This window comes from Fistularia commersonii, chromosome 7, assembly GCF_037954325.1.
Source record: "Fistularia commersonii isolate RoL2024-O1a breed Wild chromosome 7, RoL_Fcom_v1.0, whole genome shotgun sequence".
NCBI classification, from domain to species: Eukaryota; Metazoa; Chordata; class Actinopteri; order Syngnathiformes; family Fistulariidae; genus Fistularia; species Fistularia commersonii.
Genome location: NC_141290.1, coordinates 15650226 through 15675454, shown reverse-complemented (window position 1 = coordinate 15675454; position 25229 = coordinate 15650226). Strand labels below are relative to the sequence as shown.

Sequence of the window (25229 nt, the reverse complement as noted above, 5' to 3'; positions counted from 1 at the left end):
TCTGAGCACTTCAATCCTCACCAGCATCAACAGAGAAGACTAACAGCGCCACCTGAAGGCCATGGTAGACTTGCAGCCTGCCGTCATAAAAAGACAAACTTAGATCATCATGTTGATGAAAGATCAACCAACTGATTTCTTTGAAATCTTATTTATGTAATTTCTGGTTTAACAGAAGGCTGACTTGGGATCATGTATTTTGTCATGCATGTTGCATGAATCATAACGGATTGTGTGAGCAATCGTGTCTGTGCCTCGTTTCACTTGGAAGTGAATAATGGTAAAATTTGTTGCACCTGCATTTTTGAAAGATCATGTTGATCCATATCTTAATATGCTTTTTTATAAAATAGACAAAAGAGAATTGAATCCTGTGGATTATTATAATGTGATCTGTGGTAAGATCTGACTATCAACATCAGGGCATGTTGTCGTGATAACTGGACTTGAATGACGTTCTGTCCCTCATCCGAGAAGCTTCTTCAGTTCTTCAGACTTGCCACAGCAACACGATTTTGACAAGAATTCACCATGACCTGGATGACTGAGGTTCAGGATTCAAGATCTAAGATTCAAAGTATTTATTGTCACATGTATAGTGTAGAAACGTGTTTCCCTGTACGGGGAAATTCCTACTTTGCTGTCAGCAGTGCATTTGGATATGCGCTGATAGGAAGAGTTTAAACATTGTTACAAATATGATTATAGATATGGATATGAACATTGAGAACCTCCAGGGGTACCATTTGTTGTACCTATATTTTTGAAAGATCGTTTTGATCTATATCTAAATATGCTGTTTTATAGAATAGATTAAAGAAAATTGAATCCTGTGGATTATCATAATGTGATCTGTGGTGAGCTCTGACTTTCAACGTCAGGGCACCACTTTTATAATTGTTATAATGTAACAAAACTTCTATTTACTTTTATTGGATTAGTATGAATCCTTTTTCAGAACATCTCTATTGTTATTAATATGGGCAATTTGAGTAATTTTTGTGTCACTTTTACTGTAAGTGATTACTTGAAAGTTATCCGTCCTGAGAGCAATGTGTTTATTCTTTTTGTAAGAGTCATTGGTGAGCCTGGAGTAAAATATTTTCAGACCACATTTAAATATTTACAGTTTGTGAATGATCACTGTGTGTTGGTTACCAAGAGTAATATACTGTAATCTTTCATAACAGAGTACTGTGTACTCAAACAGGGAATATCCTTTGTCTTTTATAAAGACAGAAATTCCTCTACTTTGTCTGTTAGAAGTATGTCTTGTAAAATCTAAAAGTTATTGTTGTGGTGAATGATATCTTAATTGTTTTTTCAATAAATGAACAATATGAATATCCATTTAAGAGTTTTCTCCTTTATATATAAATAAACACACCCAGGCACCCACACACTCTGCAGACAAGCACACATCATCACACACACCAAGGTGTTACAGTGGATATCCAATAACTGAAAAGTTATTGACTAGTTATCAGCTCCTTCATTGTCCGGCAAGGTATGCGAGCAAATCCGTCAAAGCTCCCTCCTCCATCGCCATCTCTGTGTGATTTGTTAGGCTAGATGACCCCTTGTGAAAGCCACGGCTGCTAATGTAGCCTCTTCTTTCTGATTCTACAACCCATGACATTAAAAATTTTGAGGAATTTAGGGGAAAAAAAGTTAAACTCCACCAAATCAACATATCACTGTATTTCTATCAAATCAAACATCTTTGGAGTGATCTACCATTAGATACCTTAAAGGTAGAGGGACATTACTTTGCATTGATCTTCTGAGTTGCAAATAAAGCAGATCAAGAGTGTGCTACCAATTCAAAAGTCTCAAACAAACCAGTTACAAGTCACACTTGTGCTGTTCTTGCAGTGAAAGTATGATTAAGGTGTCAGTTTTGATAAGTTATTGATGAGATCATTATTCAAATAAGAGAAAAAATACATACAAAAAACATGTTCCAAGAATTTTCCTTGGTTTATGGGCATTTAAATTTTTTTTTTGAATCATCACCTTTACAGGAAAAAAATCTTATTTTTCACATCTGCAAGGAAAAAACTCCGTATTAATGGGAACACAATATTGTTTTTTCTAATGAGCAGAATGTGGGGAAATTTCTGGAGCGCAGACTTAACTGTGATCTACATCCACCCCACCAGCAATCTGCCAATTCTCCAAAGGGATTTGGCATACTTCAGGAAACAGCTGCCTTCACCTTCCACCCTCTTGAGTTGAGCAGAAATTGAAATGAAAAAACTGTTGTGTTGAAGTATTGTGATAAAAAGCGGAAGCTAAAAAAATAAGCTAAGAAATTACACTAAGTGCTTTATGATACATTTTCAATATAATTTTAGAGTTTCAAAAGCTCTGCAGCCAGCCAATGCTGCTTTTCTCTCCAGATGGTGTGTGACATGGCGCTCTGACACAGTCAGCATCTGTCATTGAAGGCCCTTTGCGGTTCACTGACCACACTTCACACAGATCAGTGTGGGAAACTGACATCCACCGTCTACTCACACTCGGGCACGTGTCCAAAGACACTGTTACATCTGGACTAAAGCCACAGATATGTCTGACTGATAATACTTAGAAGAGGACAAAGGACTTGTCTGCAGACTTGAATGTTCATCAGAAAATGAGAAAAAAGGAGAAAAATGAGAAATCTATATAGGCTCATATATATATATATATATATATATATATATATATATATATATATATATATATATATATATATATATATATACATATACATATATACACACACACGCACACATACACACACACACACACACACTTTTTTTCTGAATAATACAATTTTAACTGATAACCTTTGTGGAGAACACGCAGGACATCAGATAGAAAGAAAAACAGGTTTTGGTTAAATTGAGCAGTTTAATAAAAAATACATTTACATTTTGGAAGTTTTTCACTCTTTAATGTATCCTTCAAATTATATACCATTTTTCTTTTTTGTGTAAGATGAGATGCTGGCCATGGGTTCAGTCAAACAATTGTGTTCCTGCATTCAGTAACAAGTCTGTAATTCTTTCCAAGATTCAAACAGGGCTCAGTGAGCTGCAGTCAACCACCTGGCCCCATGAGATCTAACTATTGTCCCAAGGGCAGTAAAAGCCAACAACATTCAATAACCTCTTTTGTCTCATCAAGGTCTCTGATTGGTTTAGACTGTGAGAAATCCCCCTCAGACCAAGACCCACACATTCACATGAAGATGCTGGACTATAAATAAGAGGGATGAAGCCAGCAAAGATCAGATTCTCTGTATCTACAGAGCCCTCTGCAGGACAGTGATCCAGCCCTGGCTCCAACAACCACTGCAGCAATGACAAGTTCTCAGGACCACCTGACATTGATCCACAAGGTAAATTTAAGAAACAGTTGACATTTAATACTCTTTCAGTCTTTTTTATGTTTACATTTTTCTGTAGCTCAAGTTGACTTGTGCTTGTTGTTGTTTCTGCAGCTCAGAAAGCCTCTGATAGAGAAATTATGGAGAAAGAGAATCAAAAGTAGCATCATGCAGCTCGAGTCTTCTGGATCAAGAGTTCCTTAAACAGCAGCCAGAGCCCAAGCTGGAGAAAACAGAAATCCTGGACATGACAGTATGCTTCTTCAGATGACCCCAACATCAGTGCCCAGCAGCATCTGTCAATCAAGGTTACTCAAGGAGTGTCCAAAAGGTGGAACACTTCCTGTTCAAGAGGGAGGTCAAGATACAGCCTCAGAGAAGACTGAAAAAGATCTTCCACAAGCTGCAGACTTTCTGTGACAAGAACCTGAGTGAGGGTGACTCTACAGTCCAGACCAGCATCAACAGAGAAGCCTTTGGCTAACAGCGTCCTATGCAGGCAGTGGTAGACACATGCCGACTGCAGTCATAACAGACAAACTTAGATCATCATGTTGGTGAAAGATCACTGAACTGATTTCTTTGAAATTCTTTGTGTGATTTCTGGTTTAACAGAAAGCTGGATTATGATGATTTATGTTATCATGCATGTTGCATGAATCATATCAGATGACATTAGCAATTGTGTCTTTGCCTCGTATTACTTCACATATTGGAAGTGAATAATGGTAAAATTTGTTGAACCTGCATTTTTGAAAGATCAATTTGATCCATATCTAAATATGCTGTTTTATAAAGAAAACAAAGGAGAATTCAATCCTGTGGATTATTATAATGTGATCCTTGGTAAGATCTGACTATCAACATCAGGGCATCACTTGTATAATTGTTATTATATAACAAAACTTTTAGTAACTATTGTTGGATTAGTGTTAATCCTTTTTCAGAACATTCCTATTGTCACTTATATGGGCGATTTGAAGAGTCGCTTTTACGGTATGTGATTACTTGACAATTATCTGTCTTGAGGACAGAACAATGTGTTTATTCTTTTTGTAAGAGTCATTGATGAGCCTGCAGTTAATATTCTCAGACTACACTTAAATATTTACAGTTTGTGAATAATCATTGTGTGTTGGTTGCCAAGAGTAACATAATCTCTCATAACAGAGTACTGTGTACTCAAACATCCTTTGTCTTTTATAAAGACAGAAATTCCTCTACTTTGTTTGTTAGAAGTATGTCTTGTAAAATCTACCACTTGTGATGAATTATCACTTCATTGTGTTTCATTAAATCAACGATATGAATGAACATTAAAGAGTTTTCCTCTTTATGTATGAACACACACATCGCCACACATCCAGCCAAGGCATTTTAACCTGGCAGTCCAACCAATGGAACATTACTGATTTTAAATTAAAACTGTAAAACTCCCCCAAAACATCATATCTCTGTATTCTTCACAAATCTCTCATCTTTTGGCTTATCTATCATTACTTTCCCTTAAAATAAAGTATCATTACTTTACATTTACTTACCGAGTTGCACGTAAAGGTGATCAGAGACTCTTACCAATTTGAAGACTTCAAACTGACCAATTGTTTAACTCACGCAAACTCAGTCACAGCCTCCCTTGAGAGACCTTTGTGAGGACAGAGTTTGAAAAGACCTTCTAGCTTCAGAAATTAGAAAAATTAATCTGTTCTTTATTAAGCCATCAATTTTGACAAGTAATTGAAGAGGTCACTATTCAAGTATGAGAAAAAACAAAGGAAATTTTCTAGGAAGTTTCACCATGGCCAAAAATTTTGCAGTTTGTAAACATTTCTAATTTTTATTTGAATCATCACTTACTGAAGAAGACAATTCAAATGTCATTTCAGGTAAGTATACCCTTTCATCCAAAACTCAGCATTTTAGGGAAACACAAGTTGGCTTATTCTAATTAGATCAATTTTGTGAATACTCCGGAGAGCAGACTTAACTGTAAAAATACATCCATCCAACTAGCAGTCCGCCAATGCTCTGAAGGGATTTGGCACACTTCAGAGAAACAGCTACCTTTACCTCCAAACCTCTTGAGTAAAGCTGAAATTTAAATGGAATTAAGTTGTGTAGAACTTTCTGTTTATAAATAGAAGACAAAAAAATCAAGACATTGTACTAAATGTTTTCTGATGCATTTTTGTCATCATTTTCAGAGGACCTAAGGCCAGCCAATGGCTTCCTTTCCCTCCAGATGGTGTGTGATGTGATGCTCTAACACACAGAAAGCATCTGTCGCTGAACTCCCTTTGTAGTTCATTGACCACAGTTCACACTGATCAGTGTGGGAAACTGACATCCACCTTCTACTCACACGTGTCCAAAGATGCCGTTACATCTGGAGTAAAGTCACAGAAATCTCTGACTGACAATACTTAATAGAGGACAAAGTACATGTCTGCAGACTTGCTTGTTTATTATAGAAATTGGAAAAAGAAAAAAGTTAAAATTCAAAGAAATTAATAGGAACAATATCATTCTAACTGAAACCTTTGATCAAACTACAGGGTAGCTATGATGATCATGTGGAAAAAAAAATCAAGTTCTGGCTAAATTGAACAGTTTAGTCAAAAATTATACTTTGGCTTAAATTTTTGACTCTTCAATTCCAGAATTTTATCATTTTACTTTCAGGTGAGAGATGAGATACTGCGAATATGATCCCAGCACTCTGTAACAAGTCTGCAATGTGCACAGTGACCTCTTTTCCAGATTCAAACAGAGCTCACTTATACAATTGTTATTCATGATTGATAATTCTGGTTTTCTTGTCACATGTGTGATGAAAAGCTACGCATATGCTCAAACTGCTTGACCCTGGCAGGTCTGCTCTCTACAACACCACTTATTTCCAAGATTCAAACAGGGCTCAATGAGCAACCCTCCACACACTGGTCCACCACCTCGTCCCCTGAGATCTAACTATTGTCCCAAAGACAGTGAAATCCCTAAACATTTTGTACCTTTTTTTTCTCATCCAGCGCTATGATTGGTTTAGACTGTGAGAAACACTATTCAGACCAAGACCCACACATTCACATGGAGATTCTGGACTATATATAGGAGGGATGAAGCCAACAGAGATCAGATTCTCTGTATTTACAGAGTCCTCGGCAATACAGAGATCCAGCCATGGCTCCTACAATTACTGCAGCAATGACCAATTCTCAGGACCATCTGACACTGAACCCACAAGGTAGCTTTCAGATACAAATACACCTGATACTCATGCAATGTTGTCTTTTTCATTATTAGATATACTTCTGCAGAATAAGTTAACTAATGTGCTTGTTTTGTTTCTGCAGCTCAGAAAGCTCTAATAAAGAAGTTAATCAGCAAGAGAGGATCAACAGTAGTATTGAGCAGCTGAAGTCTCTCCCGGGTCCAGAGTTCCTCAAACAGCAGTCAGACTCAAAGCTGGAAAAAGCGGACATCCTTTCAGTGAAAGTTTGATTTGTCGCTGCCGTAGAATTAACAGCATGGAACACAGATGAAGAACTTCTTCAAGCTGCAGTTTTTCTCACAGAGAGAAGATGACTTCTCTCTACTCAGCTCTACAGTCCAGACCAGCATCACCAAAGAGAAGACTTTGGTTAAGAGTGCTCCCTCAAGGCCGTAGACACAGAGAGACTAAAGTCTTTAAAATGAACTAAGATGATCGTATTGGTCAAAGATTAATGGACTGGTTGCTTTGAAATTCTTCTCAGTTCTTCATCTTGTATAGAAGGCTGTCTTTTATATGTTTTTGCATAAAATATCCTCTAAACAAACAACATAAGTTCAGAGACACTGGACATAGAAAAGTCCAGAGAGAAAAGTTCTATTCATGAACATTGCACAAATCATCTGATTGCATGAGCAAATTAAATTACCTAATTCTTCTTCAAGAATTAGAGGTATATAATGCTTATAACATTTATTTTTACATTTTTAGAAATCAATTTTATCTCATTGTCATATGTTTTGTTTTAATAAGATTTTACCAAAAGGCCAAACACAATATTATCTTCAATTAGTGCAATATTGCCAATATGTTGCCAAATCATGATCTTTTTTTGTAGAGTTTTGTCAAAAAAGAACCATCACATTAATTGATGTTAGAATACAACACAAGTATGTTGTCATGCCCACACAGTGTGATTTTTTTGTTGCATTATCTTCTTCTTGTTTCAGTTTTTCCTTCAGGGGTCGCCACAGCGAATCAACACTCTCCATCTAACCCTATTCTCTGTATCCTCCTCTCTCACACCAACTAACTTCATATCCTCTCTCACTACTTCCATAAATCTTCTCTTTGGTCTTCCTCTAGACCTCCTACCTGGCAGCTCCACTTTCAGCATCTGTCTACCGAGCATCTGTCTTCCCTTTCCCTCCTCTGTACGTGACTGAACCATCTCAGTCTGACTTCTCTGACATTATCTCCAAAACATCTAACATGTGTTGTTCCTCTGATAGACTCATTCCTGATCCAATCCATCCTTGTCACTCCCAAAGAGAACCTTGACATCTTCAACTCTGCGATCGAGGCAGAGCTCTGCCTCCTGTCTTTTCGTCAATGTCACTGTCTCCAAACCATACAGCATCGCTGGCCTCACCACTGTCTTGTACACCTTTCCTTTCCTTCTGGCTCAGTCTTCTATCACATAGTGCCCGGACACTTTTCTTCACCCATTCCAACCTGCTTGAACCCATCTCCTCATCTCTTTTCCACACTCTCCGCTGCTCGGGACTGTTGACCCCAAGTACATGAAATTCTCCAACTTCTTGATCTCCACTCCCTGTAGCCTCAGCAGGTTCCTCTTATTCACACACATATACTCTGTCCTGCTGCGACCAATCTTCATTCCTCTTCTTTACAATGCATACCTCCACCTCTCTAGATTTTCCTCAACCTGCTCTCTGCTCTAACTACAGATCACAATTCGTATTATCTGTATTTGCATTTTGTATTACCTGATCAGTAATAATCATTTGATTGTCCTCTCGGCGGACATCTCAAGTGTGTCTTTCTGCTGTATGGTATCAGTCTAAAATGATCTATTGTGAGAGAAATGCGATTATTTGTCAAGCAAAAGTTCTCTTTAGAGAGCATGCGGTTAATATTTTAAACCGAACTGTAAAATTTAAAGTTTGGGAGAGAACAATGTGTCTTTGTTACTGAGAACATTGTGATATCTTGTACAGAGTACTGTGTATTCAAACTTTGTAAAATTATTTGTCTTTCATAAAGATAGAATTCCTGTACTCTCTAAGTACAGAGTGTCCTGTCGAATCTACAAGTTGTTCTTGTGATACATCATCATTTTATTGTTGATGTTTAATAAACATTTTCATTATGCCTAATTCATTAAACAAATCTATGATTCTAATTTATGATATTGTTTTTCCCAGATTTTAAGATAAATCTTTCAAAACTCCATTGACCTGCTGTTGCAGAAGTTGCGATTGCAGGATTTAAGTGATAAATGTTTTCATTAATTTCAACATAAACATAAAACACACAACTGTATTTTTCCTCCAAACAGTAGAATAGGGATATTTAAGAAAGTGGATCCTTTGAAACAGGTAAAACACAAGAAACTAGGACAGAAGAAAAATAAACTGAAAAAGAGTAAAACTAGAGATACAACTCAACGACAAATTAACAAACGACGAGAAAAGCAGGCAGCTAATAGGAGGACAGACCGGAAGAGCAGAGCAGTGCTGGCAGGAATAAATTAACAGACAACTGACAAATTATAAACAAGACAAAGACAAAGGAGAGAAAACTCAACAGATAATATCGATGGAGACAGAAAGAAGTGTGGAGCATGAGAAAGTAACCATTAAAGTAAAATAGGTAATCAAAAGGACACATACATGACAGTATAAACTGTCAGCAAAATGAAATCAGATAAACACAGTTCTTAAAAACGCTTCAACATTTGAATAACAAAGGCCACTTATGATAAGAAAACTAAAAACGCACACAAAATCCAAGTGATAAACTGAATGAAGTTTCAATTGAATTTCAAGCAATAGAAAGAATGAAAAACAAAATATTCAAAATGTACAAGTCTGAAGCGAAATAATGACAAAACGACACTGTAAAAAGCTTAGTTCTAATTCAAAAAAATTAAAAATAAATTAATCAGGTGCTTAAATGTAAGATTAAGGTCCTAATTCAGAAGGGCTGACGGGCTGATAGTGTGTATAATGTGATGTATAATGAGACACACTTCTATTGTTCCTCCAGTGGAAGCAGTGAAAGGACAGAGTGTGGGAAACTATTGGACACTCACTCACAGACCCCTGTGGGACAATAGATCCAGACCTTTGCCCTGAAGACAGAACTTCAAGGGGACCCCAGATAACAAATTGGATTGCCATATCCGTCTAAAATAAAAGATTCAAATGTACATTCAAATGTACATTCAAATCTAAGTTTGTATCACCTCATAAATATAATTAAATATGAAAATAAAGTATAAAATATAAATATAATTTTCAAGTTATAAATTGATCTGTTTTCTATATGAGATCAAATCATTATCATACTGATATTTTACAATATATTTCACGATCGTAGTCTCATTCCTATCATGGTGAATTAAAAAAGTGAAACTGTGTGATCATTTTTTGGCATCTGATGTCATCATGTGTCATTTGTCACACGGAAACCTATGGTACAATTGAAAATAGTTAAACTTTGGAACTGCAGATCGATTTTTTCCCCCCACATTTCCATTTATGTTTAATCTGAATGTCTATATGCTTTGACATTTTATACAGCGGATTAGATAATGTTCATTAACATTTGGGAAATTGTTAATTGGTAAAGTATGGAAATCTAATTACCCTTCTCATCCACCAGCAGCAGCCAATGCTCCAAAGGGGTTTGGCACACGCCAGGAAACAGCTGTCTCTTCATCCTACCACCATGTTAACTGAGGGAGGAACAGGAAAAAAGATACAAATATAAAATAATTTTTGAATTTTTGAAGTCACTCAGCAATGATCAATTTATTAGCTAAAATAAGTTGTTATTCACAAGACCCATTTGACCAAAAACTAAAACTTTACAGGCCCCTCACATTCTGCCAATGGTGTCCTTTCCCTCCAGATGGCTGGTGATGTCAGACTCTGTTTCTACAACAGCACCCGCCCCGTGTCACTTACAAAGGCACTGCTGAAAGCCCCTTTGTGGTTCACTGACAGCAGCATTCAAGGAGCCGGTGTGGGAACCGGTGAACAACTTTTTACTCACACTGACTGCAAGACACGCGTCATAAGATTGCAGCATCCGGACAGCTGCTGCATCTGAATACACTTTAAATAAATATGTGCTTTGCACAACTCTATTACTAGATGGATAAGTATTGAAAATAAAATCCTTTTCAAAAGAATGTCCATTTTAAAACACAAATGATCAAATCTAGAAGGACTTGAATTATCAGTCTTTGCCATTGTATCGTACAGTATTGTATTAGCAGAGGCTGAAATTTAAGTATGTGCTTAGCATCCCACTTATTTCAAAAAAGGACAGATTTACATGTGAAAAATATAATCAATATTTTTCTTTAAATGGGGATTTACATTTTAAATTCGGATTGTTTTTTCCAATACCGTTTGGACTCAAATTTATACTTATCTTGTATTCTGGAACGTTTAAAAATATAACCACATTAATTAAAAAAAAAAAAAAACTCATGGGATGGAGCCGTTTTTATTCTCTGGAATTTGGAATGACGAGTATGTGGTCAGCCAAAGCATCTGATCCTAGCAGCAGGTCTGATCTGTGGAGGGCCACCATGTTACCATATTCAAAGCTCATTGAGTCTCCCTTTACATTCTCTTCTCCACCTGGTCCCTTGAGAGCAAACTATTGTCATCCAAGATCTGAACATCATCCAGCCCATTGCTGCCCGCATGTCTTATTGTCACATCGAGCGCTATGATTGGTTAAGACTGTGAGAAACTCCACTCAAACCAAGACCCACACATTCACATGGAGATGTGGGACTATAAATAGGAGGGTTGAAGCCAACAGAGATCAGATTCTCTCAAAAGAGACATCGGAAGCAGCAAGATCCGGTCATGGCTCCAACAATCACTGCGGCAATGACCAATCCTCAGGACCATCTGACACTGACCCACAAGGTAAAATTATGATACTTGTACACTTACAATTGATACTCATTTTGTGTTGTCTTTTTTCATGTTGATATTTTCCTGCAGAATAAGTTAACTCATGAGTTTGCTCTTATTTCTGCAGCTCAGAAAGCCTCTGGTAGAGAAGTTACGCAGAGAGAGAATCAACAGCAGCATCGAGCAGCTCAAGTCTCTCCTGAGTCCAGAGTTCCTCAAACAGCAGCCTGACTCCAAGTTGGAGAAAGCAGACATTCTGGAGATGACAGTTTGCTTCCTGAGACGACTGCAACATCGTCATCCAGCTGCATCTCTCAAGCAAGGTTACTCCAGGTGTGTCCAAGAGGTGGAACACTTCCTGTCCAAGAAGGAGGTGAAGATTGAGCTGCAGAGAGCACTAATGCAGAACTTCCACACGTTCCAGTCTTCGGCTGATAAGAACCTGAGACTGGTTGACTTTTCTCCTCTGAGCTCTCCAGTCCAGACCGACATCACCAAAGAGAAGATGTCGGTTAACAGTGCCCCCTGGAGGCCATGGTAGACACATGCAGACTGAAGTCAAAAAAGAAAAACTGGATGATCATACTGGCAAGAGATTGCCGGTTTGAGTTCTTTGAAATTCTTTCAAGGTTGTGCTTCTGAATGCCCAGAAGAATAACATTTACATGTTTTGGGGAAAACATTTCAAAGCAGTATATTCTCTCTAGTTTTGAAAGAGAGTTTTTTCATGCCTAATGCATCAGTCATATCCAATTGCATAAGCAATTAAGACTTTGTTTGATTTTATTTGATACATTTTACGTATATAATGTTAGCATCACATTACTGTTCTGGTTCATTTTGATCAAAGACTCATGACTACTTTTGCTTGATCTGTTAAGATTATAATTTCTTACATGAATTCATTCAAAAGCAAAAATATGATCTAAAACAGTGATATGTTTACCCTTTCATAAGGGTGAGTCATACTGCAAAATAATATAATAATACAATTGGCTTTCTACTTTGGATTTGAATGGACTTGAAAGGATGTGATTGCCCAAAATCGATCTATTATGAGATCAGTATGTAGCTTTTAAAAAAAGAACTTCCAATGAATGGAAACCTTTCCTGCGAATAATGTAATTTTTTTTTTTTGTATAAACGTATATTTAGTTTTGAAAAGAACATATCGATCTATTCAAAGGTCAGTTTTCATTTTTTGTCGCATTTTTTATAAAGTGCTTCTTTCTCGTATTCTCCTTGAGAAAACATGTCAGTGGAACATGAGTACTGTGTACTCAAACAGTGTAAATCAAGACAATCATTCCTCAGCTTCTTCTGAGTATAGTGTGTCTTCCTGACTTTACAAGTTGTGGTTGTGATGAATCATCACCTTATGTTAGAACTTTGAAAACTTGATGTAGCTATTAATGCCTCAATCAATAAACAAACACTGCCTACTGAACAACATTTTCTAATAATTGTCTCTCTTGAATTATTTGTGGATGATTAATGACCTTGATTATGAAGAAAAACAGACATTTGCCTTTCCTATTCAATTCCTGTCCACTCAAAGCAAACATCTTGATCAAATGGTGATCATCTTGAAGACATGAGATACACCTGTGACAGATTGGTAAATATAAATGAGGGATTAAATATTCATTAAGTCAATTAATATTTTTTTTTATTTTTAGTCAAGCAATGTCAGTCTGATGACAATATATTCGTACTGAAAATGTCATGTCATCAGATGGAAAACCTGGTGAATTAATTTTCTTCTGGTTTGAAAATATTTTACTTCTAATTGTTGAATGTGCCTGATTTTCAACTGAAATATTGCGACGCCCCACTTTAAAGAGGTTCCATATTGTGGGTAATCCAGGTTGATTCACAATAAGGCACACTCCCATTGTTCCTGCAGTAAAAACACTGAAAGGCTAAAGTGTGGGAACCCCGGGAAAGCCCACTCACAGGCCCCACAGGGACAATAAACCTACACCTTTGCCTGAGGGGACGGATATTTTACAGAGACTAAGGTTTAATGAAGAAGAAAACGTCCTGTTTAACATTGTGGGTTTCATTCCAACAATTTCTTGTCAAACATTGCTTTGAAAAAATGTCCTAGACCAATATTTTGATTATATTGAACCTTTAATCTGACATGGAAATGTATCCCATTAAAGAAATGGTCTTGCATTTTTCAGTGTAATCTATGATCTTGAATGGAATAAACCATGTACTCTTCTCTGCCTGCATGTAGCTTGTACAAAATAAAGAGTTTTATAAAGGTATTGGTCTGTTTCTGACAATAAACATACAAAGTGTGGGAAAGCCCTGGAGCTTCTGACATCCAACCCATCAGCAGTCAACTAATTCTCCAAAGGGATTGGGCACACTTTGGAGAACAGCTGCCTTCACTTCCCACCCTCGTGAGAGGCGTTGAAATTTAAATTCAATTTCAGTTGGTACAAAACTTGAGCTGGATGAGCACAGGTTATGATGACTGAATTGTGACAGGGGAGTCCGAAAAAAAATCTTTATCATAAATTGTTTACCATATTTTTTTGTATTTGATAAAGTGTCAGATTCAACCAATGGTGTCTTTTCCCTCCAGATGGTGTGTGACGTGATGCTCTAACAACACAGTCGGCATCTGTCACTGAAGTCCCTTTGTGGCTCATTGACCACAGTTCACACTGATCAGTGTGGGAAAGTGACATCCACCTTCTACTCACACTCAGGCACGTGTCCATAAATTCATTACATCTGGACTAAAGTTACAGATATGTCTGACTGTGTATTGATACTCCATCAAGGATGAAAAACGAGTTCATAGAATTATGTGCTAATTCAAGAATGAGGAAAAAGAAAACTATGTAATAAAAAAAATCTTATATCAACTGAAAACCATTGGTGACTATTAAAATTAGACTGCAATTTGACAGAATTGGAAAACTACATAAAAAAAATCACATTGCTTCTTCATTTGATGATTTGATTTGATTTGATGATTCTTCTGTTTGTCATTCCCGAATTTAAGTTTTTCTACTGTGTGATGAGGCACTGGGCATGGGTTCAAACCAAGTTGTACTTGATCTCGGTGTTCAGCGGTAAGTCTGCACTGTACACAGTCCCCTCTTTCCCAAATTCAAATAGAGGTCAGTAAACCCCCCCATACCCAGACAAATCCACCACCTGGCCCCCTGAGATGTAACAATTGTCCCAAAGACAGTGAAATCCCTAAACATTTTGTATCCTCTTTTGTCTCATCAAGCTCTCTGATTGGTTGAGACTGTGAGAAACTCTGTTCTGACAGAGACCCACACATTCACATGGAGATGTGGGACTATAAATAAGTGGGATAAGGCCAACAGAGATCAGATTCTCTGTTTCTACAGAGACGTCCTCTGCGGCACAGAGAACCAGCCATGGCTCCTACAATCAACACTGCAATGAACTATTCTCAGGACCATCTGAAACTGACTCACAAGGTAAATGGTCAAGATACACTCATACTTGATGCTCATTCAATGTTGTCTTTTTCATGCTGAAAATTTGCTGCAGAATAAGTTAACTAATGAATTTGTTCTCGTTTCTTCAGCTCAGAAAGCCTCTGGTAGAGAAGTTACGCAGAGAGAGAATCAACAGCAGCATCGAGCAGCTCAAGTCTCTCCTGGGTCCAGAGTTCCTCAAACAGCAGCCTGACTCCAAACTGGAGAAAGCAGACATCCTGGAGATGACAGTTTGCTTCCTTATGCAGCTGCAGCAGAATCAACAGCAAGGAACAATAATGGAGAACTTCCACAAGCTGCATTCTTCCACTGATAAGAACTTGAGAGAGGATGACTTCTCTCCTCTGAGCTCTCAGGTCCAGACAAGTATAATTGAGGAGAAAACTTCAGTCAACAGCACTCCCTGGAGGCCTTGGAAGACACGCACAGAGTAAAGTCAATGTGATGACCTGAGATGATCATATTGATCAAAGATAACAGGACTGATTTCTATGAAATACTACTGAGTTGCTCTGTTTGAATGGAGGGTTGCCTTTTACTTTTTGCCGTTTAGATGAAAAAGATCTGTCAAAAAGAAAATATCAACGTCATTTTCTTAAAGTTGGAGAGAACGAATCTTCTCATGCATTTCAAGAATCTCATCATTTCCTAATATTTTCCTGATAGTTTATTATCCTGCGATAACATTTGTTATCTTTTAACTGTTACTGAACATCTTTTAAAACTGAAGTGTCTTTTTTTAAAGAAACATATGCCAATGTGCACCAAAAGTTTAATTATTTGAATTGCTAATGTCTGATCTGTTTTAAGATCAAATTCTTTTTTTCCCACAGGAAAAGTATACATACTTGATGTCAATTGTTTACAATTATTATCTTAAATCACAACTGCATTTTTTTAACCATTTGATTAGCATTGGTCATTTCACATAAAATGTTTGATATGTCACACCAAAGTACTTCCTTCAAGTGTCCAGGTCTATTTTATGCTTTAATTATGAAAGCTTCAAAAAATGTCATACTGTCAAGGTTTCCAATGAGACCACAATTTTAACATTTTGAGAGATTTTAATTTCATGGATGATGAAAGCAATTTGATCTGTTGTAAGATCTGTAATCTTTTTAAAAAATGCTTTATCTTAAAGTAAAACACTTCAAGTCCCCATTTCAGAGGACAGTGAGTACCATGTAAATGGAATGTTATAAATTCTATGTTTTTTATAAAGACAGTCATTCCTTCACTCTCTCTGAGTACAGTGTGTCCTGTAGAATCTACAACTTGTTTTGTGATGAATCATCACCTTGTGAAATTAATGTTTATTGTGTCTCAAAAATAAAAATGTGTTGCCTATTCTAAATCTTGTCTCTGTACATGTTTCTTTAAAATTTAGAAAGTGAAAGGAACTCAGAAATGATCAGTTTCTTTTGCCAAACAGATTCTCTTAAGAACTGCTTGACAGGAGTCAAATATTTCAGCTGAAAAAAAATGTATCTCTGCACGTTGGAATTTCCCAGTTTCGGGATTTTGAGGAGCACGCTATTTACAGCAGAGACTCCTGCATCCACTTCACAGCAATCCAGCGAGACCCATTTAAAATGTTAAATGCTTCACTGTTGGCTTTGTGCAAAATACATTAATATGGACAAATGAGTTCCATAACAGTGATTGGTTTTTATGTGCAAGTTCAGTTTCTGAGAAAAGAAAGGGTTTTCATAACCTTCAAAAAAATAGCTTCTTCTTCTTCTTCTTTAGGCTTTTCCCTTCAGGGATCGCCACAGCGAGTCAACTTTCTCCATCTAACCCTATTCTCTGTATCCTCCTCTCTCACACCAACTACCTTCATGTCCTCTCTCACTACGTCCATAAACCTTCTCTTTGGTCTTCCTTGAGATCTCTTGCCTGGCAGCTCCAATTCCAGCATCCGTCTACCAATACATTCACAATCCCTCCTCTGTACATGACCGAACCATCTTAGTCTGGCTTCTCTGACCTCCTCTCCAAAACATCTAACATGTGCTGTTCCTCTGATAGACTCATTCCTGATCCTATCCATCCTGGTCACCCCCAAAGAGAACCTCAACATCTTCATCTCTGCAACCTCTAGTTCTGCCTGCTGTCTTTTGGTCATTGTAACAGTTTCTAGTCCATACATCATCACTGGTCTCACCACTGTCTTGTACACCTTTCCTTTTATTCTGTCTGAAAGTCTTCTATCACAAAAGTCTTCTATCTTCAAAAAAATAGCTTAATGTTTCAAATTTTGTTTTCATCAGTCAGTGGCTATTCATTGTTATCTCGAGCCAATGCCTAATAATACTGATGATTAATCACATGAAGAATATTCAAACAGAAATTATTCATTTAACAGACAACAAGTCAACTTTGGATACCTGTCCACTATCGCACTAATCAGTACTAAGTTAGAAGATGCAGCCAAGGCAGGTGATGATGATGTAATGTAACAGCAGCACACAGAAATCTATACAATAAGGGTTTATCTCAATAATGATCCGCATTCTTTTGAGCAATCATACCAGCAGAGAAAACATATCTTGAAAAATAATCTGCTGAATTAAACTCTATTAGTACATTGCAGGAAATGATTTCTCAGCATTTCACCCATCATGTGGAATCATTAGCAGTCGGCAGCTACTTAGCGGTGCAAGGCAAGCGGTTCGGTGTCTTGTTCAGCAACACTTCAACAGGCTTGGAGAAGCACAGGAATGGAACCAGGAATGTTTCATTCCAAGGACAACCACTCAAACCCCCTGAGCCATGGTGCCCCCAATAAAGGGAAGTTATCTATTCAGCAGGGCTGATGGTCTGACAGTGTGTCAGATGTGATTTATAATGGGACACACTTCCACTGCTCCTCCAGTGGAGGTAATGAAAGGACAGAGTGTGGGAAACCAGAGGACACCAACTCACAGACCCCTTAGGGACAATAGATTCAGACCTTTGCCCTGAAGAGCCAGAACTTCAAAAGGACCCTGGAAAACAATCTGAATGACTAGGCTTGTTTAAGTATTCAATGAAACTGCTATAACATTTCATCACATGTATGAAAACTCTCTTTTTTTAATGGCACCCCCTTTCTATGTGGCTCAGTAAAATCCTTAGAAAAATTTCGGTCACAGGAAAGTCAATCAGAAATCCCGTCATATTTGGGTTAAAATTCCTGAACATGTCAGGACTGCTACCTTATACTTTGAGGAAAAGACCATGGGAAAAATATTGAGATACAGTACACCTGCCCTTACTGTTCTCTTTAATTAGGAATAAATTATACTGGCTTAGCAGTAAAAATAATATCATATAAAGGAAAAATATATTTTATGAATGCTAATGAAGATCAATATTTAACTAAGATTATTTCTTAATCCATTTAAATTAATCTGGATCTGTCTCTACACTTTGCAATACAGTAAGTCTTGAGGACATAAATAAAAAGTGCTACCATGTACTAAAAACTAATCCTTTCAAGATGCCAGTCTGGATTTGAAAAATAGCTAAATTGATCTTTATTGGAAAAGTGAGGGAAAGCTCTGGAACGCATATTGACAAATAATTATCCTCCATATGTACCATCAGTAGACTTTCCTCTAGAGGGGTTTGGCACACATCAGGAACCAGCTGTCTCTTCATCCCACCATAAAGTTAAACGAGGAAGGAGCACAGGTGAATTGGTGAGAAAATTATGAAAATTTAAAATAATTTCAAAGTTTTGAAGTCATTGCTCACGAGACACATTTTACCATAATCTAAAAACTTTACAGGCTCTCAGTTTCACCCAATGGTGTTCTTTCCCTCCAGATGGTCAGTGATGTTAAACTCTGTTTCTAGACCAACACCCGCCCAGTGTCAGTCATTAAGGCACTGTTGAAAGGCCCTTTGTGGTTCAATGACAACAGCATTTCAAGGAGTTGGTGTGGGAAGCTGAGACCAACTTTATACTCACACCAACTGCAAGACACATGTAACAAGACTGCAGCATCTGGACAGCTGCTGCATCTGCTTATATCTGTAATACATGTTAAACATTTACTATTTACAAGACTTGGTCTAAAAAACAGAGCTTAAAATTGAGTTACTTGTTTTGATTTTTCATTGATGGTCTGTAGATCATGGCCCACAAGGCAACCATCTGTTTCAATGTTCTTTAGTACCACATACAAGAAAAAATAGCCCTCATGAAAAGTTAAATCAATGAAATGATGTCAGATATGGGAATTCATAGGTATCTTTAAAGATGGCACATGTTGGAGCTCTCAGAGTCCAGCCTTCTTTTTCTACTCGTTTGCTTTCATTCACCATGTCAGGACAGGAAGTGCACATATTTTCTATGACCAAGCAATTCTATAAATATATTCTGCAATTCTATCTCACCCCCTAAATTTTGGAATCAGGTGCTTTTAAAAAGATTCCAACGTATCTAAACTGTGGGTACGTATACACGTTGCAACAAAAGGTCTTGACTTGACTTATGATAAGAAATAGATATGAATTTCCAAGACTATTTTGTTTCATTAAAACATATGTAGAACAGTTTGTATAAAAAGTCTAAATAAATCGCAATGATATATGCAAAAAATAAAATGAATTGCACATGCTCCTTTTTTATTCCTTACGATCTGTGAAAACGTTTGCTTTTATGCAGGTCTGATCTCTGCAGTCAGCACTTTCCAGTAACGTGCGTTGACGTTTATGGCTGTGAGGCACTGACGTCATCACAGTCAGATTTACAAACATATGAACTCAACAGAGTAGCTTATTCATCATTTTATTGGCAGCCGTTAACGTGTTTTGTTAAAAATATCATATCAGCATTCCTTGCATATTCAAACTGTAGAATAGAAAAAAAGAAGCACATTAAAAAAAAAAACCTTATCTCTTACCTTTACTTATAAATGAAGTCCAAGCGCCGCTCCTTCAGGAGAAAAGCATTGATAACCTGCTTGTAGAAGTCTTGCTTATCTTTCTGCATTTTTTAAAAGTCTGTCTGTCTCAATGGAAATTAGTTCCAGTGAAGACAGCCGTCCTTAATCGGTCCTGTTCCAACTGTATGTTTTGAGTCTTTTCAGTGCCGGGAATAACAGCTTCACCGATGCTGTCGTAGCCGGTACTGAGACCACCAGCCGGAGCAACTTTGTCGCCTTAGGAATAGTTTAAATGAGATCCTTCTGGCCAAAAAGTTGTGGAGCTGCCCAGGAGATTTACATTCATCCCTTACCGTTCGTGAGCTATACAGTTCGATGAGATCCACCTGGCTTGCTATTGGTAATTATATTATCATGTAGCCGAGTAGTAAGAAGGCTCCCTGGGATCAGCGGTGCCCCCTACCACGAGGCACCGTTACGGCGTGCCTCGCTTAATGTCTCTTCGCAGTCGTTTTATGATTGTTCAGCACAAGAAACACGTTACAGTTTTTGACGAAAAAGATTTTACACATCAGCTAAACTATGGAAATTTAGTCAATGTATTACAAGTGTTTGAATTTTTTTAAATTGACATCAATAAAGATAGCAATATGGTTTCAGTGCATAGCATACCAACACAGTTAGCATAATCATTGTGCAATCCATAGTCACCACACGTCTCTTCTTCATATTTGAAGGGTAAATGTTATTTTTTTTAAAAAAATACTAAAAATGGTGAAGTTAAGTCAAAAATAACTTAATTGTACAAATCATTGAATAACTATAACCATTTAATTTATTTTTTCATTTTACATTTTTTTCCTTCCATGATGACAGGTGAGGCCCGGCCTCCCCTGCCTCTACTGACTACACGTTACTGCCGCTTTCCCAGATTCAAACAGAGCTCAATGAAGCCCCCGCCATCTGGTCAACTGAGATTTAAAAATTGTCAACCAGAAACATAATTCAGTTGAAGCTTTATGTATCTTACTGTTTCATTAAGCCATCTGATGGTGTAACACTACAAGAAAGTCCACTGAGACCAAGACCTGCACATTCAAATGGAGATATGGGAATATTATTCTGAGGGATGACAAGCAGAAAACACATTCTTTATACAGACACATCTTAAGCACAAAGATCCAGCCATAGCTCCGGCAATGAACAATATAAGGACCATCTTACACTGACCCTCAAAGTAAATTTAAGATACTCTTACACCTGATACTCATTCAATGTTGTCATTTTCATGTTGACATTTTTCCGCAGGATAAGTTACTCATGTGCTTGTTCTTGTTTTGGCAAATCAGAAAGAGAGGCAAAGAGAGTCACCAGCAGCATCGAGCAGCTCAAGTCTCTCCTGGGTCCAGAAAACAACAGCATCCAAGCTGGAGAAAGTAGACATCCTGGAGATGATGAGATGAGATGAGATGAGAACAACTTTATTTATCCCGAAGGAAATTGTTGTGCCAGAGTTTCAAGTAAAAACATAACAGTAATAGATAATAGTGGAAAGGAGAAAGAATAAGAAATATAATGAAATATAAATAGATGACAATTTGCTTGTTGAGACGACTGCAACGTCAGCATCCAGCTGTGTCTGTCAATCATGTCTACTCCAGGTGTGTGGAAGAGGTGGACCACTTCCTGTCTAAGGAGGCGCTGAAGCTGCATTCTTCCACCAAGGGCCAGAGAGAAGAGGAACTTCTCTCCTCTGAGCTCTGGGATTCCAAAGACAGTCATTCTTTGAATATCTGAGTGCAGTGTGTCATGTAGAATCCACAAGTTGTCGAGCTGAATCATAATCTTATGTTGGAAATTTGGAAAACGTGATGTGCCTGAATCAATAAACAAACACACTCTGTGGAACAAAATTTTTTAAATTTTTTTAGTCTGGATGGTTAATGACCTCATAATGAGGAAAAACATAATCATTCTTATTCAATATTTTTTACACTTAAAAAAGTATTGATCAATCATATTTTCTAAATTGGGATCATCTTGAAAACATGACATACAATACATCCATGACAGACTTGGTAAATATAAATTGAGGTACTATGAAAATATATGTATTCAATAATAAGTTGATTTTGTGTTTTGTAAAAGCATCATCAGTTGGATGACAATTTATTCATACTGAAAACATCAGGTCATCAAACCGACAGCATTGGACTACTTATTGATTAATGAATTATATTCTTGCTGAATATCTATTAGTTCTAATTGGTGAGGACGTGAGAGTGCCTCTTTTCATCTGTAAATATTGCCACGCCCTACTTTAAGGAGGTTCAACATATTATCTGGGTTGATTGACAATAAGGCACACTTCTATTGTTCCTGCAGTGAAAACAGTGGAAGCACAAAGTGTGGGAACCCCGGGAAAAGCCACTCACAGGCCCCACAGGGACAATGGACCTACACCTTTGCCTGAGGGGATGGAGGTTAAAAGAGACTCAGGATCTATGAATAAGAAAATGTTCCATCTAACATTTTGGGTTACATTTTAAAAATTTGTAATTAGACATCACTTTCAAATTGTTGCAAATTGTCCACTCTCTTACTCTTCGCTGCCTGCATGTAGCATGTACAAAAACAAGTTTATAAAGGCACTAGTCTGTTTCTGACAATGTGCAAAGTGTGGGAAAGCTCTGCACGACACCCACCCCACCAGCAGTCGACTAATTCTCCAAAGGGATTTGGCACACTTCTGGGAACAGCTGCCTTCACCTCCCACTGTCTTGAGTGGCCTTGAAATTTGAATAGAATTTTTAGTTGGTACAAAGCTTTTGCAGGATGAGCACATTGTATGATGACTGAATCGTGACAACGGAGTCTGAAAATAAATTTTATCATAAATTTTCACTGTATTTTTGATTTTGACACGCCACTGACATATTCAGCCAATGGTGTATTTTCCCTCCAGATGGTGTGTGACGTGATGCTCTAACCACACAGAAAGCATCTGTCACTTGAGTCCCTTTGTAGTTCATTGACCACAGTTCACACTGATCAGTGTGGGAAAGTGACATCCACCTTCTACTCACACTGAAGCACATGTCCAAAGACTCAGATACATCTGGACAGAAGTCACCGAAGTTTTCTTGTCATATTCTTATGTCTAAGAGAACAATACAGTTCAAACAACATACTGAATTGTCTTTTGACTAAAAATAGGAATAGGATAGGAATTTGTTCCTGTACCTTTTTTCTGTTCCTGAAAATGTGTTTAGACATTATTCAGACATTAAGGATAAATTTCCTACCTTTAAAGTTTGGTCAAACTCAAGGTCTTGTACATTAGACTGAAAACTGAAAACAAATTCATCTTACATTTTGACGTTGTGCAACATCATGTGTCAATCATGTATGTAACCATTTATTTTTTTCCACGTGTGAGATGAGATGTTAGGCAAGTGTTTAGTCAAACTACTTGATCTTGGCATTTAGCAGCAGGTCTGCAAAGTACACCGTGCTTTCTTTCCCAAATTCAAACAGACCTGCCCCCCCCCCCCTCCCCAGACCGCCCCTCCGCACCCCCATGCACCACCTGGTCCCCTGAGATCTAACTATTGTCCCCAAAGGCAGTGAAATCCCTCAACGTTTTGTATCCTCTTTTGTCTCATCAAGCACTCTGATTGGTTGAGACTGTGAGAAAGTCCACTCAGACCAAGACCCACACATTCACATGGAGATGTGGGACTATAAATAGGAGGGATGAATCCAGCAGAGATCAGATTCTCTCGAAAGAGACCCTGCAGCACAGAGATCCAGCCATGGCTCCTACAATCACCGCAGCAATGATCAATTCTCAGGACCATCTGACACTGACCCACAAGGTAAATTTAGAATACTCTTACACTTGATGCTATTTCAATGTTGTCGGTTCTATATTAAAGTTTGCTGCACAATAATTTAACACAGTTTTTCTTTTTTCTGCAGCTCAGAAAGCCTCTGGTAGAGAAGTTACGCAGAGAGAGAATCAACAGCAGCATCGAGCAGCTCAAGTCTCTCCTGGGTCCAGAGTTCCTCAAACAACAGCCGGAATCCAAGCTGGAGAAAGCAGACATCCTGGAGATGACAGTTTGCTTTCTGAGACAACTGCAACATCAGCATCCGGCTGTGTCTGTCAATCATGGCTACTCCAGGTGTGTCGAAGAGGTGGACCACTTCCTGTCCAGAAAAGAGGTGAAGAGGTCACATACAATGCTGATAAAGAACTTCCACAAGCTGCAGTCTTCCTCAGATAAGAACCAGAGAGACGATGGCTTCTCTCCTGTGAGCTCAACAATCCAGACCAGCATCACCAAAGAGAAGACTTCAGCTAACAGTGCCCCATGGAGGCCATGGTAGATAGATGCAGAGTAAAATCAGAAAACAAACTGAGATGATCATATTGGTCAAAGATTACTGGACTGATTTCTTTGAAATCCTCTTGAGTATTTTTGTGTTTATACAGAAAGCTGCCATCTTTCTATTTTGATTTCTTTGAAATCCTCTCGAGTTTTTTGTGTTTGTACAGAAAGCTGCCCTCTCTCTCTTTTGATTTTCCAAAACAAATTTCTAACCAATTTTTTGCATATTTTCTCTTTGCATCTTCTTTAATTTTCTCATGCATGTTGCATGAACCATATCAGAATTAATACAAATATGTGATAAATATTGATCATGTATTTATATTAATGAAGCCTTTATTGGCTTGATAATATTTGTTATCTTGTGTTTTCTATTGACCATCTTGGTCAAAAACTTAACTTTTTTTATGGACATTTTTGTCAAAATGGACAACTGTTCCATTGCAACACTTTTAACTTTGTAATGTAACTTTCAAACATTGAGAAAGAATTTTATTTCTTGGTTACCAAGAACAATGTTACCTGTTTCAAGGTTAGTTTGAAGGACACTAAGTGCAGTGGACTTGATTACTGTATATTCCTTGTCTTTTATAAAGACGGACATTCCTCTACTCTCTTTGAGTACAGTGTGACTTGTAGAATCTACAAGTATTTGTTGTGCTGTATCATCACCAGTTAGCAAAGTTGTAAATCATTGTATCTCTTTGAATAAAGAAATTGACTAATTTAAATGTTGTGAAATATGTGGGACCTGCCCTTTTTTTCTATTTTTCCAGTAATTTTTGAAGGTATAATCTTTCCATTCAAGCCAGAGTCCTGCACAATATCTATCCAAAATACAGTACACGCATACACACGCACACACACACACACACACACACACAGACACACACACACACACACACACACA

At 37.5% G+C, this 25229-nt stretch overlaps 3 protein-coding genes and 1 long non-coding RNA gene across 4 annotated transcripts in view; 3 read left to right on the top strand and 1 right to left on the bottom strand.

The window, feature by feature from the left end:
• LOC147232878 (uncharacterized) overlaps nucleotides 1–10437 on the bottom strand; it is a 30541-nt gene extending 20104 nt beyond the window's left edge. The window contains exon 1 of the long non-coding RNA XR_015106327.1: nucleotides 10262–10437. This is a non-coding gene — a long non-coding RNA (uncharacterized LOC147232878). The remainder of the gene's footprint in view (nucleotides 1–10261) is intronic.
• A 1035-nt stretch (nucleotides 10438–11472) lies between these two features.
• Nucleotides 11473–12708, top strand: LOC147232877 (transcription factor HES-5-like). The gene is made up of 2 exons (XM_086148865.1): nucleotides 11473–11563; nucleotides 11679–12708. Exons 1-2 carry the CDS (start codon nucleotides 11501–11503, stop codon nucleotides 12090–12092), a joined length of 477 nt encoding a protein of 158 aa, XP_086004991.1. The 5' UTR covers nucleotides 11473–11500; the 3' UTR covers nucleotides 12093–12708.
• A 2219-nt stretch (nucleotides 12709–14927) lies between these two features.
• LOC147232876 (enhancer of split m7 protein-like) lies at nucleotides 14928–16405 on the top strand. The gene is made up of 2 exons (XM_086148867.1): nucleotides 14928–15027; nucleotides 15138–16405. Exons 1-2 carry the CDS (start codon nucleotides 14965–14967, stop codon nucleotides 15480–15482), a joined length of 408 nt encoding a protein of 135 aa, XP_086004993.1. The 5' UTR covers nucleotides 14928–14964; the 3' UTR covers nucleotides 15483–16405.
• A 7312-nt stretch (nucleotides 16406–23717) lies between these two features.
• LOC147232875 (transcription factor HES-5-like) lies at nucleotides 23718–25019 on the top strand. The gene is made up of 2 exons (XM_086148866.1): nucleotides 23718–23803; nucleotides 23907–25019. Exons 1-2 carry the CDS (start codon nucleotides 23741–23743, stop codon nucleotides 24315–24317), a joined length of 474 nt encoding a protein of 157 aa, XP_086004992.1. The 5' UTR covers nucleotides 23718–23740; the 3' UTR covers nucleotides 24318–25019.
• Nucleotides 25020–25229: the final 210 nt, after the last annotated feature.